General features: G+C 41.3%; 1 protein-coding gene across 1 annotated transcript in view; it reads right to left on the minus strand.

The window, feature by feature from the left end:
• OPHN1 (oligophrenin 1) overlaps positions 1 to 11,105 on the minus strand; it is a 625,127-nt gene extending 614,022 nt beyond the window's left edge. Inside the window, exons 1-2 of the mRNA XM_054716147.1 lie at positions 10,779 to 11,105; positions 10,501 to 10,658 (exon numbers count right to left, since the gene is read on the minus strand). Of these exons, the coding sequence (XP_054572122.1) occupies positions 10,501 to 10,654 (154 nt within the window). The 5' untranslated portion in view covers positions 10,655 to 10,658; positions 10,779 to 11,105. The remainder of the gene's footprint in view (positions 1 to 10,500; positions 10,659 to 10,778) is intronic.
• Positions 11,106 to 14,167: the final 3,062 nt, after the last annotated feature.

A 14,167-nucleotide genomic window follows, 5' to 3' on the forward strand; every position in this document is an offset into this window, starting at 1 on the left:
GATGAGTCGTTTTCCTCTTGCTTCTTTCAAGATTCTCTCTGTCTTTAGTTTTTGTCAGTTTGACTATAATGGACCTAGATATAGATCTTCTTAAGTTTATCCAATTTAGAATGTGTTGAGCTTCATGCACCTGGAGATTAGTGTTGTTCATCAAATATTAAGAATTTTTTTAATCATTATGCCTTCAAATATTCTTTCTGTTCCTTTCTAGGACCCCCATTAATTCACCTCACAGTGTCCCACAGTTTATGGAGCTCTATTCATTTTTGTTCATTTTTTTCCCTTTCTTTTGCTCAGACTAGATCATCTCAGTTGACTTATCTTCAAGATCTATGGTTCCTTTTTCCTTCCAGCTCAAATCTATTGTAGAGTCTACGTAGTGTATTTTTTATATCAGTTATTTTACTTTCAACTACAGAATTTCTATCTGGTACTTTTTAATAATTTGTATGTCCTTATAGTGTGTATTTGGTGAGACACTGTTCTCGTGCTTTCCTTTAAATCTTCAGACATGGTTTCCTTTATGTCATTGAATATATTTGTATTACCTGATTTAAATGTTTTGTCTAAATTCCAACATTTAGGCCCTCTCAGGGACAGTTTTCACTGATTGCTTTTTTGCCTGTGTAAGGACCATACTTTTCTGTTTCTTTGTATGTCTGATCATTTTTTTTTGTTGAAAATTGGACATTTTAGGCAATATAATGTGGTATTTCTGGAAATCAGTTCCTGACCCCCAGGTTTTATTGCTATTATTGTTTTTGTCATTGTTGCTGTTGCTGTTTATTTGTTTAGTATATATATTTCTTGGACTAATTCTGTAATATTTATATTTTCTATAGTGTGTAGACACTGAAGTCTCTGCTTGGTTATCTTAGTGGCCAGCAAGTAAGTGTTCATAAATCTCATTAAATGTCTTGAACCATTAAATCTACTTCCCTTTGCTGAGGGGCTCTATGTGCATGTTAGGACATTCCTTCAACACTCACCCAGGCAATTTATAACTCTGCCTCAAGTTCAGCCAGAGTAGAGAAACTGGAGTCCTCTCAGGTCTTAAACACCCTGAGGACAGAACTTTTCCCACTGAGCTAGCTCCAAGTCAGGTGACATAATGAGAAGCCCTATGAATGGGGCTTTTCTAGGTAATTTTGAAACAGGTTAAGTAGTGACAAGATTGTGGGTATGAGTTCTATGGATATGTGAGTTTTTGAGGAGGTACAAAATGAGTCTTCTCCCTCAGGTACTGAAAGGCTGCTGATTTCCACAGCTACTGTTGTAATGAAACTATGGGTTTTCAAGGCTACCACAAAGGTTTCGAGAATGAAATGGGAGGCAGGGTAAGTTAAAATGCCAAAATCCCTTGATGCTTCAGAGATTCACCATGTTTTCATCAAGAAATACTCTTCAGATTATTGCAAGCCTTTTGGCTAATTTTGAGAGCTCTGAAAAAGTTGATTGTGACAATTTTTGGTAGTGGAGTTTTATTTGCTTTGATTTTTGGTTTTTTTGTTTGTTTGTTTTGCTTTTATGGAGGAGTTGATTTTCTGAGATCTTTAGTCTACCATCCCCACTAAGTACAATCTGAAAGAAATCTTGTCAGAGTGTGCCTGGAAATTTGCCTACAATAGAACATAATCCTGAGAAAGCAGAAGTTGAAAGAAGCACTGAGATAGTGTTTCTAAGAATCGATAAGCAGTTGCCACTTGTTGCCTCTAAGGTGGAGAACTAGGGAACTGGACATAGGAGGAGGGAAAAGATTTACCCTTTTGTACCTTTTGAATTTTGTACCATGTTTATGTGCTTCCTATTAAAAAATCATTTTTATCTATATATATAAAAGGCTAATATGCAGTGTCCCCTCAGGAGTTCGACCAGGAGTTTGATCGCTCACTATGACGTGCACTAACCACCAGGGGGCGGCGCAGAACAAAGGAAGGCCCCAGCCGGCAGCCAGCAGCCCGGGAAGGGAAGCCCCAAGGGCAGCTGTAAGGCCCCAATCAGCCCTGATCGCAGGCCAGGCCTAGGGACCCTAGCCAGGCATGAATTTTGTGCACTGGGCCTCTAGTATACTTATAAAAGAAGAAGAAAGCAATAGGTAAAAAGTATTGCTCATTACCAGGGCCATTAACTACCAAGATAGTAAAACTGGGAGCTTTGACTTAGGAGCTCTTCTTCCTTGGTTTATTCTTTTCCCCTATGGACAGTTACATTGCCATGGTCTAGCTCAGCGGTAGCCCACCAGTGATCTGCAGACCACTGGTGGTCTGTGAAGTCCAAAAGGTTGGTGACCGCTGGTCTAGCTCCTTTTTGTCCCCACAAAGCCCCATTCTGTAGCATGTGATAGAATATATATCATACACTCAACTTCTCTGTAGCTCTTCTCACAATTGTAATTAAATTATTTAAGTGGGTAATCAAGTATTTAATGTATGCTCATAGCAATCTTATTCATCATTATATCCCCAATTTCCAGGATAGTGCCTGACACATAAGTAGGTGCTTAGTAAAACCTTATTGAATTGCCTTTACATTATACAAGGCTTTAACACTTAATGTAAGCCAGATAAAGCATCATGAAACCATCCACCCCACACAAAAAAATCAGCTCAAGATTTCCAGAGTACTCCCAATGAAAAATATGTATGTTTCCAGATCCTCATGGGCTTTTAGGAAATTTCTGTATTAACTGATTAGAGAAACAGATGTTAAACAAAAGATTCTGGCTATGCTTTAAAAATGAGGCTATAAAAATGAAGCTACAAAGTAATTTTCCTTCATCACTCTTAACTCTGATTGGAAAACTTTTCTTAACAAGCAGGTCAAGCTATAAACTTCCTTATTCTGCCCCAACACCATCCCCCATCCCTTAAAAAAACACAGGTTCTATACACGGTCACACTGAAAGCGTGGCTTGATTCACTTTCCACCTTAGTTCTCACAGAAATGCCCCCCAGTCCAGTTACTTTGGAATATAGTTTGCTGAGGACATCCAATAAACATGACAATATAGTCTCCACCAAATTCCATCTGCCATTGCTTCATCTCTACTAACATCAGTACCATAACACATACTAATTACATTGATCTGAGTTATTCTGGAGGATATCTAAAATAACTCCATGTGCTCCAAAGCACTGATCAAATATCACTGGGATAATGACAGTCTGTCTGAAGACTGAGAATGTATATTACATAACCAACTCCTCCCTGCACACCATGGCAGTACACCCACCCCAAGGGCATTAAATGCTTTGTTCTCCCTCACTATAGAGCTGAAGGGCATCAGGTTAACACCTGTCAAGATGCATTCAAGAGGATAATCAGATAGGCTAGCACAGTTCAAGTCATTTGCTCATGGTAGACACAGCATCTAGATTTTCCTTTTGCCCACTCTCCCAGGTTAAAGATAAATTGGCTCTAAAGTTTATGTTAGAATCTATAGTCGGTCTAACTATTTGAGCAAGACAGTTGACAGTCCAGAAAACAATGATCATGCCAAGAGGAACCTGGAAGCTCAATGACCAAACTTCTAATTTTACAAATGGGAAAACTCAGGCTGATGACACTAAAGGCTTATTCAATGTTATATAGCTAGCTAATAGCAGGATTGGAACTAACACCCAGGTTCTCCCTGTGCCTAGCTAAAGATGACTCCAATAAGTATATTCAATATCAAATTCACCTCAAAGATGGAATCAACCCATCCTTCCAGAAAATCACTCACTTACCAGATAGGTGCCCCAGGTATCAAAGCAAGAGCTAAACAGGCAACCCAAAACGTCACCTAAACATCTAAAACTCTTGTGTTCAAAGGAATAACATGTAAGAAAGGGGACATTTTTTGTAAAACTTTAAGAGTAGGTTGTAATTTCAACTTCATCAACTTTATGTATATTTTTAATACAGAATATATCTTTATGTTTTTAAGACATAAGTTTTCATTAGTACAAGACAGCCTATGTATATATGGCTGTGCATATATATGTGTGGGCTTAGTGAAGTAATTCTTCTTTCTGATATCTCATATATATATATATATATATATATATATATATATATACACACAAACGTACATACATATAAGGTATGTCATCCTTGGGTTTTGACAGCTACTTAATTTTTTTTTATTTTTTAAAAATTTTAATTAAGTACTGTCATGAACACTAAAATAATATGACAATTTATGTAGGCATAAAGTTAGAAGCTACAATTGGGTTAGTCATTTCCCAAATGATTAAAATACAATATAAAATGAAATTTTAAAAAGTCACAGAGACCTGGCCAGATGACTCAGTTTACTGGAGCATCGTCCCATACACCAAAAAGTTGCAGGTTCAATTCCTGGTCAGGGCACATACCTAGGTAGTGGGTTTAATCCCCAGGTAGGGTGCATACAAGAAGCAACCAATCAATGTTTCTCTCACATTGATGTGTCTCTCTCTACCTCTCCCTCCCTCCCCCTCTATCTCTTCCTCCTTCCTCTCTCTCTAAAAGTCAGTAAAAACATAACCTTTGGTGAAGATTTTAAAAAAAGTCATGGAATGTTAGAGCTGAATGTGACCTTATAGGTCCCCACCTTTATAAAGCTGCAGACCTAGGGCCCCAGTGAAATTACTTACCAAGGTCACAGATTCCATTAGAAGCAGAATTAACACCATATGCAGATATCTAGACATCATTTCTATTATTTTTCCCCATTATACCATCCTCCTGCCTTTATCACTTGCAAACAGTGTACAGTGGTACTTCCACCGAGAAATTTCTGTTACCTTCCACTTTCCAAGCCAATTAGAGTCCAAGACTCACAGACTGATATAGCTAGATCATCTAGCTCAGGAGTTGCAACCTTACTGAAATTAGGTTGTGAATATATTTTATTTAGCTAACATATTTTTTTAAAGTAAGTAAAGACTTTTTGAATGGGGTAAGGCTGCCATATTTTACCCCAATCACTCCAATCCTATTAACCCACTTCCAACAGCTTCATATTTTTCTGTTTTCTCCTTGGCCTCTCACTGCATTTGAGCCTGTGATCCCTGAATCCAGAGGAGGCATAATTAACAGCATGACAAAGTAAAACTAGTTGATGGAAAATGTGAAATATTTTCCCAATAGCTATATTCACTGCTTTACCCGTAAAAATCCACTTAGATTTTTTTTAGGTTAACTAGTTATTTCAGAGGTCCACAAACTACAACCAGTGAGACAAACCCAGCCAGCCACCTATTTTTGTATGTACCCTAGCTGAGCTGACAATAGTTTTTGCATTTTTAAACAACTGAAAAATTCAAAGGAAGAATAATATTCTGTGACATGTAAAAGTTATGTGAAATTCACATTCCAATGCCAATCAAGTTTTATTAGAACACAGCCATTCTCATTTCATATATGTATTATCTATAGCTGTTTTCTCATAACAATGGTAATTAGTTAATTGCCACAGTGACTGCATGGCCCTCAAAACCTAAAATATGACCCTTTAGAGAAGAAGTTTGCAAGCCCCTGTGCTACATCAAAAAAAAAAAATTTAAAGCTGCCAATTAACTGCTGAAAAGTCACAAATATTTGTGTGAAATTGCTAACACCTTACCCATCACTATCATATGAATCTTCATAATACATAGCTCAATCCATGCCTCTCTCCCACCAAAAACATTTTTAGTAGTCCCTGCTTATGAAGAAAAGTTAATTGCAGCATTATTCATGGTGGCCAAGACATGGAAACTACTGGAGTGTCCCTCGATAGATGATTGGATAAAGAAGATGTGGTACATATACACTGAGTGGCCAGATTATTATGATTCTGAATGCATAATAATCTGGCCACTCAGTGTGTGTGTGTGTGTGTGTGTGTGTGCGTGTGTGTGTGTGTGTGTGTGAATATATATATATATATATTTTTAGAGGCCTGGTGCATGAATTCGTGCATGGGTGGGGTCCGGCCAGCCTGGCCAGGGGGACGGGACATGGGCGGTTGGCTGGCCTGCCTGCTGGTCGAACTCCTGGTTGAGGGGACAATTTGCATATTAGCCTTTTATTATATAGGCTATACACTGAGTGGCCAGATTATTATAAGTTCAGAGATCATAATAATCTGGCCACTCAGTGTATATAATGGAATACTACTCAGCCATAAGAAAAGATGAAATACTGCCATTTGCAACAACATGGATGGACCTTGAGAATATTATGCTAAGTGAAATAAGTCAGACAGAAAAAGTTAAGAATCATATGATGTCACTCCAATAAGTTTAATTTTAAAAAGTCTGAAGTGCCCGGCCAGTGTGGCTCAGTGGTTGAGCATCAACCTATGAACCAGGAAGTCACGGTTCAATTTCCGATGAGGGCACATGCCCGAGTTCCGGGCTCGAACCCCAATGTGGGGTGTGCAGGAGGCAGCCAATTAATTATTCTCTCTCATCATTGATGTTTCTATCCCTCTCTCCCTCTTCCTTCCTCTCTGAAATCAATAAAAAAATATATTTTTTTTTAAAGTCTGAAGTATTTAACAGTTCCTGCATGGTCAAGACCTCAACCTCCATTCTAACTTTATCTCCCAAACTTCCCTTCCTGCACCTCATATTCCATATGACTTGAATTATTTGCTATCCCTTTACATTCTGTGTCATTACTACCCCCAATAAATGCCCTGTCCTGAATACAGTGCAATGCAATAAAATAAGCAGGGCTTTAGGGTCAGGTCTGAGTTCTAATTCAGACTCTTGCCTTATTAGTAGAGAAAGTTACATAAGGCCTCTAATGGTCAGTTTTCTCATCTATAACATGAGAATAATAATCCTTACCTCTTAAGGCTGTTGCAAGATTTGAATACATTGCACGTGGGAACAGCTAAACAAGTGTAAGTGTTATTCATTCTGGCCAATTCCAATGCTCCTTCTTCCTTTTTCTTTGTCCTCCCATTGGGAAATGAGCTCTCCCTCTGATGTCTCACACAATGGTATCCACCTGTCTCACTCTTATGGCTCTGATCCATATTTACTACCTTATACAATACTGATCTCTCCCTACATCTTGTCTGGGAACTCCTTAAGGGCAGGATCCATCTGTGCCTCACTCTGTCACATCTGTGACAGCGCTGAGAACAATGACTTGAATATAGTATGTGCACAAATATTTACTGAATGAATGGTATGTATTTATGGAACTATAAATAACACTTTTAAGGTATATCATGTTCCATTGGGATATAAGCAGGAGCCACAGGATACTTGTTCCAAATACCTAGCTTGGGAGCTTAGAAAATATTCAGATACATCAGGGACCAAAACTGTCAACATTAAAACAAAGAACAAACTGAAAAAAGGGCAATATTATTCACCTTCAGAGTAGCAATGTGTTTATTTTCATTACTTTAAGTTATAAGCTTCATCCTGTACTTTAACAATTATAAATGGATCAAATTTAAAGGGGGAATCAACCATATCCCCAAGGAAAACATGTTGAATATCATTAATAACATCAATTACCTCTGAGAATAGAGCTAAGCAAATCTATATATTCAAACAGGACCTACATTTAATACATTCAGCATCACACACAGTTGTGACTAAAACCTCATCTAGAGCTCTGCACAAAATCAGACACCAGCAGGATAAATGTAAGAATCAAGTTCCACCTAGGCTAACAACTGTCACAAAAACTGCAATGGGGGTTTACAGCACCATGCACCATGCTTCATTAATTCCTAGAAACACTAAGCCATTTAATTCCATGGTCAGCTTCATAATTTAAATAAATAAGGTATCAATCATTTCCCTGACTTTTAATGCCAGACTCCAAAACCCAAAATGAATCCACACACATGAATACAAAATGAACTGCTGTGGCATTTTCCAACAAGATGATAACAAAAATATGCTCCCAACTATGTCTGCTGATGCATTTCCCTTCGGAAACCTCCTGACAAGTACACATTCACCAGCAGTATATTATTAAACTGAAGATATATTATTAACAACTTACAATGTTTAGCTGTTTCCATTTACAAAGCACTTTCATAATCTATTACCTTCTTTGAGCCTTACAAAAGTCCTGTGAGGTGGGTATAATTACCCCCACTCTACAGATGAAGTAAGTGATTTGTGCCATCTTATCCCAGGTTGGTGAAGCCAGGATGGTAACCCACGTCTTAAAGATCCAATTCCCAGTGTTCTCTTCTCCTTTTCCTCCACACAAAGCAAGAGTCTACATTTGTTTTACTCCCACCCCCACCTACTCTCAAACCGATGCCCTGCTAGCACAGCATGAAGAAGCAGAGTGGGAGTATAAATATTACTGTGGTCAACACACTGAAAAACATCCAGCCTTTGCCTCTTGCTAATTACAGTTTTAGAATCATGCATCTTACAGGAAAGAAATGGGGTATGGGTTAGCTTCTTGGTTTTATTTCCTACTTGTCTTCTTTTGGGCTTTCTATGCATATTCAGAAACAGAAAACCACTGTAAAATATCAAGAAGGCCCCTGGGTCAAAATAGCTCTTGCATCTTTTGCACATATTCAAAGGTCTAGGCCTGCATAATTGTTGACTCTTACCAGGCTCAGTCTCAGAAAATGAAAGAATAAAACTAATTCTTGCCCCTAGCTTACTAAGCTTTTGCCTTCCTCAAATGTTTCATTGAATTGTTTACTTTTTTTATGAATCTTAATCTCTATGATGTGCCTTAGCTAGTCATTTTATTTTAGCACAAACACTTTCAAGTTACCTTATACTTCATAAAGCCACTTCCTTCCTGGGGCTTTATGAGGAGCTTCACTTGACTATGGATACTGCACCAAGCAGTTTACTGGAATAAGTAAATAAAAAGAAAACCCGAACATTCCCCCCTTTTCCTTTTGGTGAACCCTCACTTTTCTAACTACTTTTGTGGCACAACCTGCATATCTTTAATCTCTAAATGAATTCTTCAGTGGGGAAACATCCCAAAGCCTATAAGTCTCTAAGGATCAACATCAAATACCCCATCTTTAAGGTGCTGCCACAACAGGACAAACCAATAAATGAGCAAATTCAATCAAATGACAGGCAGGCACTTGGACAATTTATATATTCTGACTAAAGTAGGCAGACAGGCCCTAGCCGGTTTGGCTCAGTGGATAGAGCGTCAGCCTGTGGACTAAAAGGTCCCAGTTTGATTCTGGTCGAGGGCACATGCCCAGGTTGTGGGCTTGATCCCCAGTAGGGGGTGTGCAGGAGGCAGCCAATCAATGATTTCCTCTCATCATTGATGTTTCTATCTCTCTTTCTCTCTCTCCCTTCTTCTCTGAAATATAGAAAAATACATTTTAAAATAAATAAATACATAAATCAAGTAGCCAGACAGCATGTGCTAGGAAAGCACAGATTCCAAGGGGCAAATCAAAAGAGCTACACAACAAATACCAGCTGGTAGTAGTTACCAGTGTGCTGATGCTCCAAGCCTTTCTCCCTCCCTGCTCTTGCTTGGCTGCATCTGCCTTTCTCCCTTCGTGCTCTTGGTTGGCTGCATCTGCCTTAAGAAGGTCCCCACACTGGAACTGGACGCAGTGTGTTTGGGATAAATCCACTCAGAACAAAGTTATAAGCATACAGGACATTTTTGCCAGTGAGTCTGATTTTATTTTTCACAATCATCTTTCAGCCAAGAAAAGAAAAAAAATAATTATCACTCCACCCAATCACTATTATCCACTCTTCTGGGTATATACTTTGGCACAAATGGTTGATTTGCCTGCACTCTTGTTGGGGATGTTTATTATTCTTTCTCTTACTCCAAGCTTTCTGCTAACTTGCAGAAATAAAAACTCCACACACTGGGGATGGGGGATCAGAGTCCCACAGCTGTCTGTTACCACTGGGAAAGCCAAGCTAGGTGAGGTTCCTTGAGTCCTATGGCTCCCAACCCTAGCCCTATAATTTGCTCCCTGGGGGGTAGGCTCCTTATGCCAGGGACTAGGCAGGTCTTTGTTTGTTCCACACTCAAGCAGAATTCAGTGGCATGTGAGGCCATCCAATAATTCTGGGTTTAGACTGAGCTTAACCAAAACCATAGCTCAGTAACTTAAAAAAAAAATTACCAGAGGAAATGTGCTTTCCTTATAAAATAATTTGCCATGGGGAATGTTTTATTGTCCCCACACTTAACTGTAGCAACTAGAGTCCAGGGCAAAACCACTACTCAAGCTGCTGACCCTAATTCCCAATTCTTTAAGAGGTGCTGGAGCAGTTACTTGGTCAGCTTGGATGTCCCCTTGCGCAGGCATGGGTGCTAAACATGTCTGACAGTACAGGCAGTTTGTCCCTTTGGAACAATGTGCCATGATAGTTGCAGAGCAAGAGGGTCCCTGGCACAGCAATAGATCGTGTCTTACAAGGTCCAGGCCACTAAAGGTAAAGGCCCAATGTTCTAAATCCTCCCTTCCCCCAGCGGTGAGAAAAAGCTTGAAGGCCGGAACCACCGGATCAAGGAAGGACACACCTCATCCCCAAGCCTTTCACTTACTTCTCATTGCGCTGATAAGCGCGTTGCCGTCTTTGATCACGTCTTTGATGAATTTATTGGTCCTCTCCAGCTCCTGCTCATAACACTTGAGCCTCTCACGAAAATTAGGGCTGTCCAGGTAGCAGTCCCTGAACTCCAGAGGGGGATGCCCCATGGTTCTGGTGGCGGGGGTTGGGAGGAGAAAAGAAAGATACAAAGACCAACAGCATCAGTGGCACAATAGGGGTAGTTGATGGGATGGATTATATGCAGCCTCCCTCCCTTTGGAGGACAGATACCTGTTCTGATGAGATTCCTGGGGACAGCTGACTGGTCTGTACCGGAAACTGGCGATCCAAGGATTGCTTCAGATGACCAGGAGAGCTAACTAAGGCAGTCGGATCCCAGCGGGGTGCTCCCTAGCAATCAGCATACCCCCTAGGCATCACCTCCCCAAACCAGCAGCAGAAACTGTAGCCCAGCTCTCCTCCAGAGACGGGCCAGATAGCAATTGCAAACGTGACACTTCAGCCCGCCCAAGGTGTAGGCGGGGCGGGAGCTGGGGATGGGAGCCGGCCCTCCTCCCTGCTCCTCACTTCCGAGCTAGCAGATTTCCTTTGCAGAAGTCCGCGGGCAACCCAGATTGTACTCTCCCCCTCCCCCCTCCTTCTTAAAGTCAGCGCCTCTGTCCCACCTCAGCGAAGCTGGGGTACCGAGCTCTAGCACTCGTGCTCCTTCTTCAACTGACTTCTTTGCACCCTAGGGTCTTGTTACCCGAGTCCTACAGCTCTCAGGAGTTTTTCCTGGTCGCAGGGAGCCGACTTACTGTCCTGTTAGGCACCGGAGGGGTTAAGCCGATGCGGCAATGAAACGTAGCCTTCCTCCACAGACACCCAAGCGGGAAGCGGAGAGCGAGAGCGCGACACACAATAGATGCAGTAGCCCGGCGCTTCCCTACGGAAACTGGGGAGCAGTCAGCGCCCTAGGACTCCAGCTGGAAAGCGTGGAGGTCTGGGAGATGTAGTCTTTCCTCTCTACGCCCCATGACTCCTCCCATCGATCTCCAGACCACCCCGCCCCAGCGGCAGCTTTCCCAGACAGGCATTTCCAGCCGGCCCCAGCCTCGCGGGCCCAGCCCAGCCTCCAGGGGTAGGTGCGCCACCCTGGAGTCTTATGTGGAAAATTTCAGAAACTGGAACAGAGCCCAGGAAGATATTGTGGAAAGCCATTTCTCATTTACCATTATTTGGCTGGACTGTTTATTTGTTTTTCTTACAACCTCCCTCTGACTTACCAACTTCTTTTTCTCTACCCTATCTATTTAATTCTGATGGGCCTTCGACCAGCAGGGGTGACTCCTACTCCAGGCCCTCTATGTTAAGTTCAGAACCCCCTGCCAAAAAAAAAAAAAAAGCCATAATTAGGAGGTCACTTTTCACTGAAGAGGACCTCAAAACACGGTTTTTATGACCCAACTCATTGCATAGGCCGTTGATTAAATCACATGATTTTCCATGTGGAAGTGGCAAACCTAAAAAGAGGATGTTTTGAATATAGCCTTGCAGCTTACCTAAGAGGGCCCTTGTCCATTGTCCATTGCAGAGAAAGGGAACTACTCTTTTTTTAAATCCTCTTCACCAAAGAACATGTTTAGAGAGACAGAGAGACCTCGATGTGAATGAGAGAGAAACATCCATTGGTTGCCTTCCACAGGAGCCCCAACTGGGATACAGGAATCTAACCCAAAATCTTTCAGTGCATGGAATAATGCTCAATTAACTGAGTGACTCTGGCAATAGGGGCTACTCTTAACAGGTGGCTTCCTTGACATTAAGATTAGCTAGGAGCTGGAAAATAGTGTGCACATGGACAAAAAGATCCATTTTGATTTTGGAGAAGTGTTTAAAATTACATTGCCCTATAAAGAAAGTTTAGAAAAGCCAGAAGTGAAGGGGTTGTAAATAGAGTAATAATCCACCTAGATTAGTATCCTACTGCTGCTATAACAAATTACCTACAAATTTGGTTACTTAAAGCTCCACAAACTTATTATTCTACAGGTCTGGAAGTCAGAAATCAGAAATGGATTTCACAGACCCAAAATCAAGATGTCAGAAGGATTGTCTTCTTTCTAAAAGCTATAAAAAATATCTAGCCCTAGCTGGTTTGGCTCAATGGATAGAGTGTGAGCCTGCAGAAGGAAGGGTCCCAAGTTTGGTTCTGGCCAAGGGCACATGCCTGGGTTGCGGGCTCGATCCCCAGTAGGGGGCATGCAGGAGGCAACCAAATAATGATTCTCTCTCATTATTGATGTTTCTATCTCTCTCTCCCTCTCCCTTCCTCACTGAAATCTCTAAAATACATTTTTTAAAAGAAATATCTAGATCCTTGCCTTTTCCAGCTTCTAAAAGTTGCCCACATCCCTTACATCCAACTTCAAAGCCAACAAAGACTGATCAAGTATTTTCATATATATATTTGTTTTATTGATTTCAGAGAGGGAGAGAGAGAAAGACAGAAACATCAATGATGAGAGAGAATCATTGATCGGCTGCCTCCTGCACACCCCACACTTGGGATCAAGCCTGCAACTGGACATGTGCCCTGACCTGGAATGGAACCTTGACTTCCTGGTTCATAGGTCAACGCTCTAATCCGGTGGTCGGCAAAATCATTAGTCAGCACAGCCAAATATCAACAGTAAAACAGAGACCGAAAAAATGGTTTCGGAATAGACAGATGCGTCCCGAGCCTTATCACGGAGCAGAAAGAAAGAACAGCTGAGGGTCACACGGGGAGTGTTTATTGGCGAGTTAAGGGACAGATATACTCCAGGAGAAGGTAGGGGACTGCTGGACGGGGTTCCCCTGATTGGGCAGCCCCCACTGCTGCTGGGTTCCCTCCGAGAGCCACTGGCTCGGACGCGGAGACCACGCCATCTTGAAGGTGAAAGTGGAAGTTATCGGAAGCATGAAAATCTACAACTGCGGCACCCACCAAACAGCTGCAAACCCCAGAAAACTGGTCCCCAATTGGCACAAACACGGGGATTAAGAGGAGTTCTACACTCCACCACAGAGAGGTCAGATTTTGCATGGGATAAGGAGAGAGAGAACTACATAACCAGACATCTGGAGAAGAGAGACCATGGGGAGACAAAGAAACAGCCCGCATATGAAAGAAAAGCAGGCATCACCAGAAAAGGAAGTACATGAAATGGAGGCAAGCAACCTGTCAGAGAAAGAATTCAGAGAAATGGTCATAAGGTGGCTGAAAAGAATGGAAGACAAATTCGACAATATGAGTAAGAACCAAGAGGAAATGAAGAAGAACCAAGAAGAAATGAAAAATGACATCGCTGCTGTAAAGAACTCAATAGAAAGCATCAAGAGTAGACTAGAAGAAGCAGAGGACCGCATCAGTGAGCTAGAAGACAAGGTGGGAAAAAATACCCAAGTAGAGCAGCTTCTGGAAAAAAAAAATTAAAAAGCAGGAGGAGAGCCTAAGGGAACTTTGGGACAACACAAAACAAAAGAACATCCAAATAATAGGGGTTCCAGAAGGAAAGGAAACTGAGCGAGGAATAGAAAACCTGTTTGAAGAAATAATGACAGAAAACTTCCCTGATATAGGGAAGAAAAAACCCACACAAATCCAAGAAGCTCACAGAGTCCCAATCAAAATGAAC

Source organism: Eptesicus fuscus, chromosome 1 (assembly GCF_027574615.1).
Source record: "Eptesicus fuscus isolate TK198812 chromosome 1, DD_ASM_mEF_20220401, whole genome shotgun sequence".
Taxonomy (NCBI): Eukaryota; Metazoa; Chordata; class Mammalia; order Chiroptera; family Vespertilionidae; genus Eptesicus; species Eptesicus fuscus.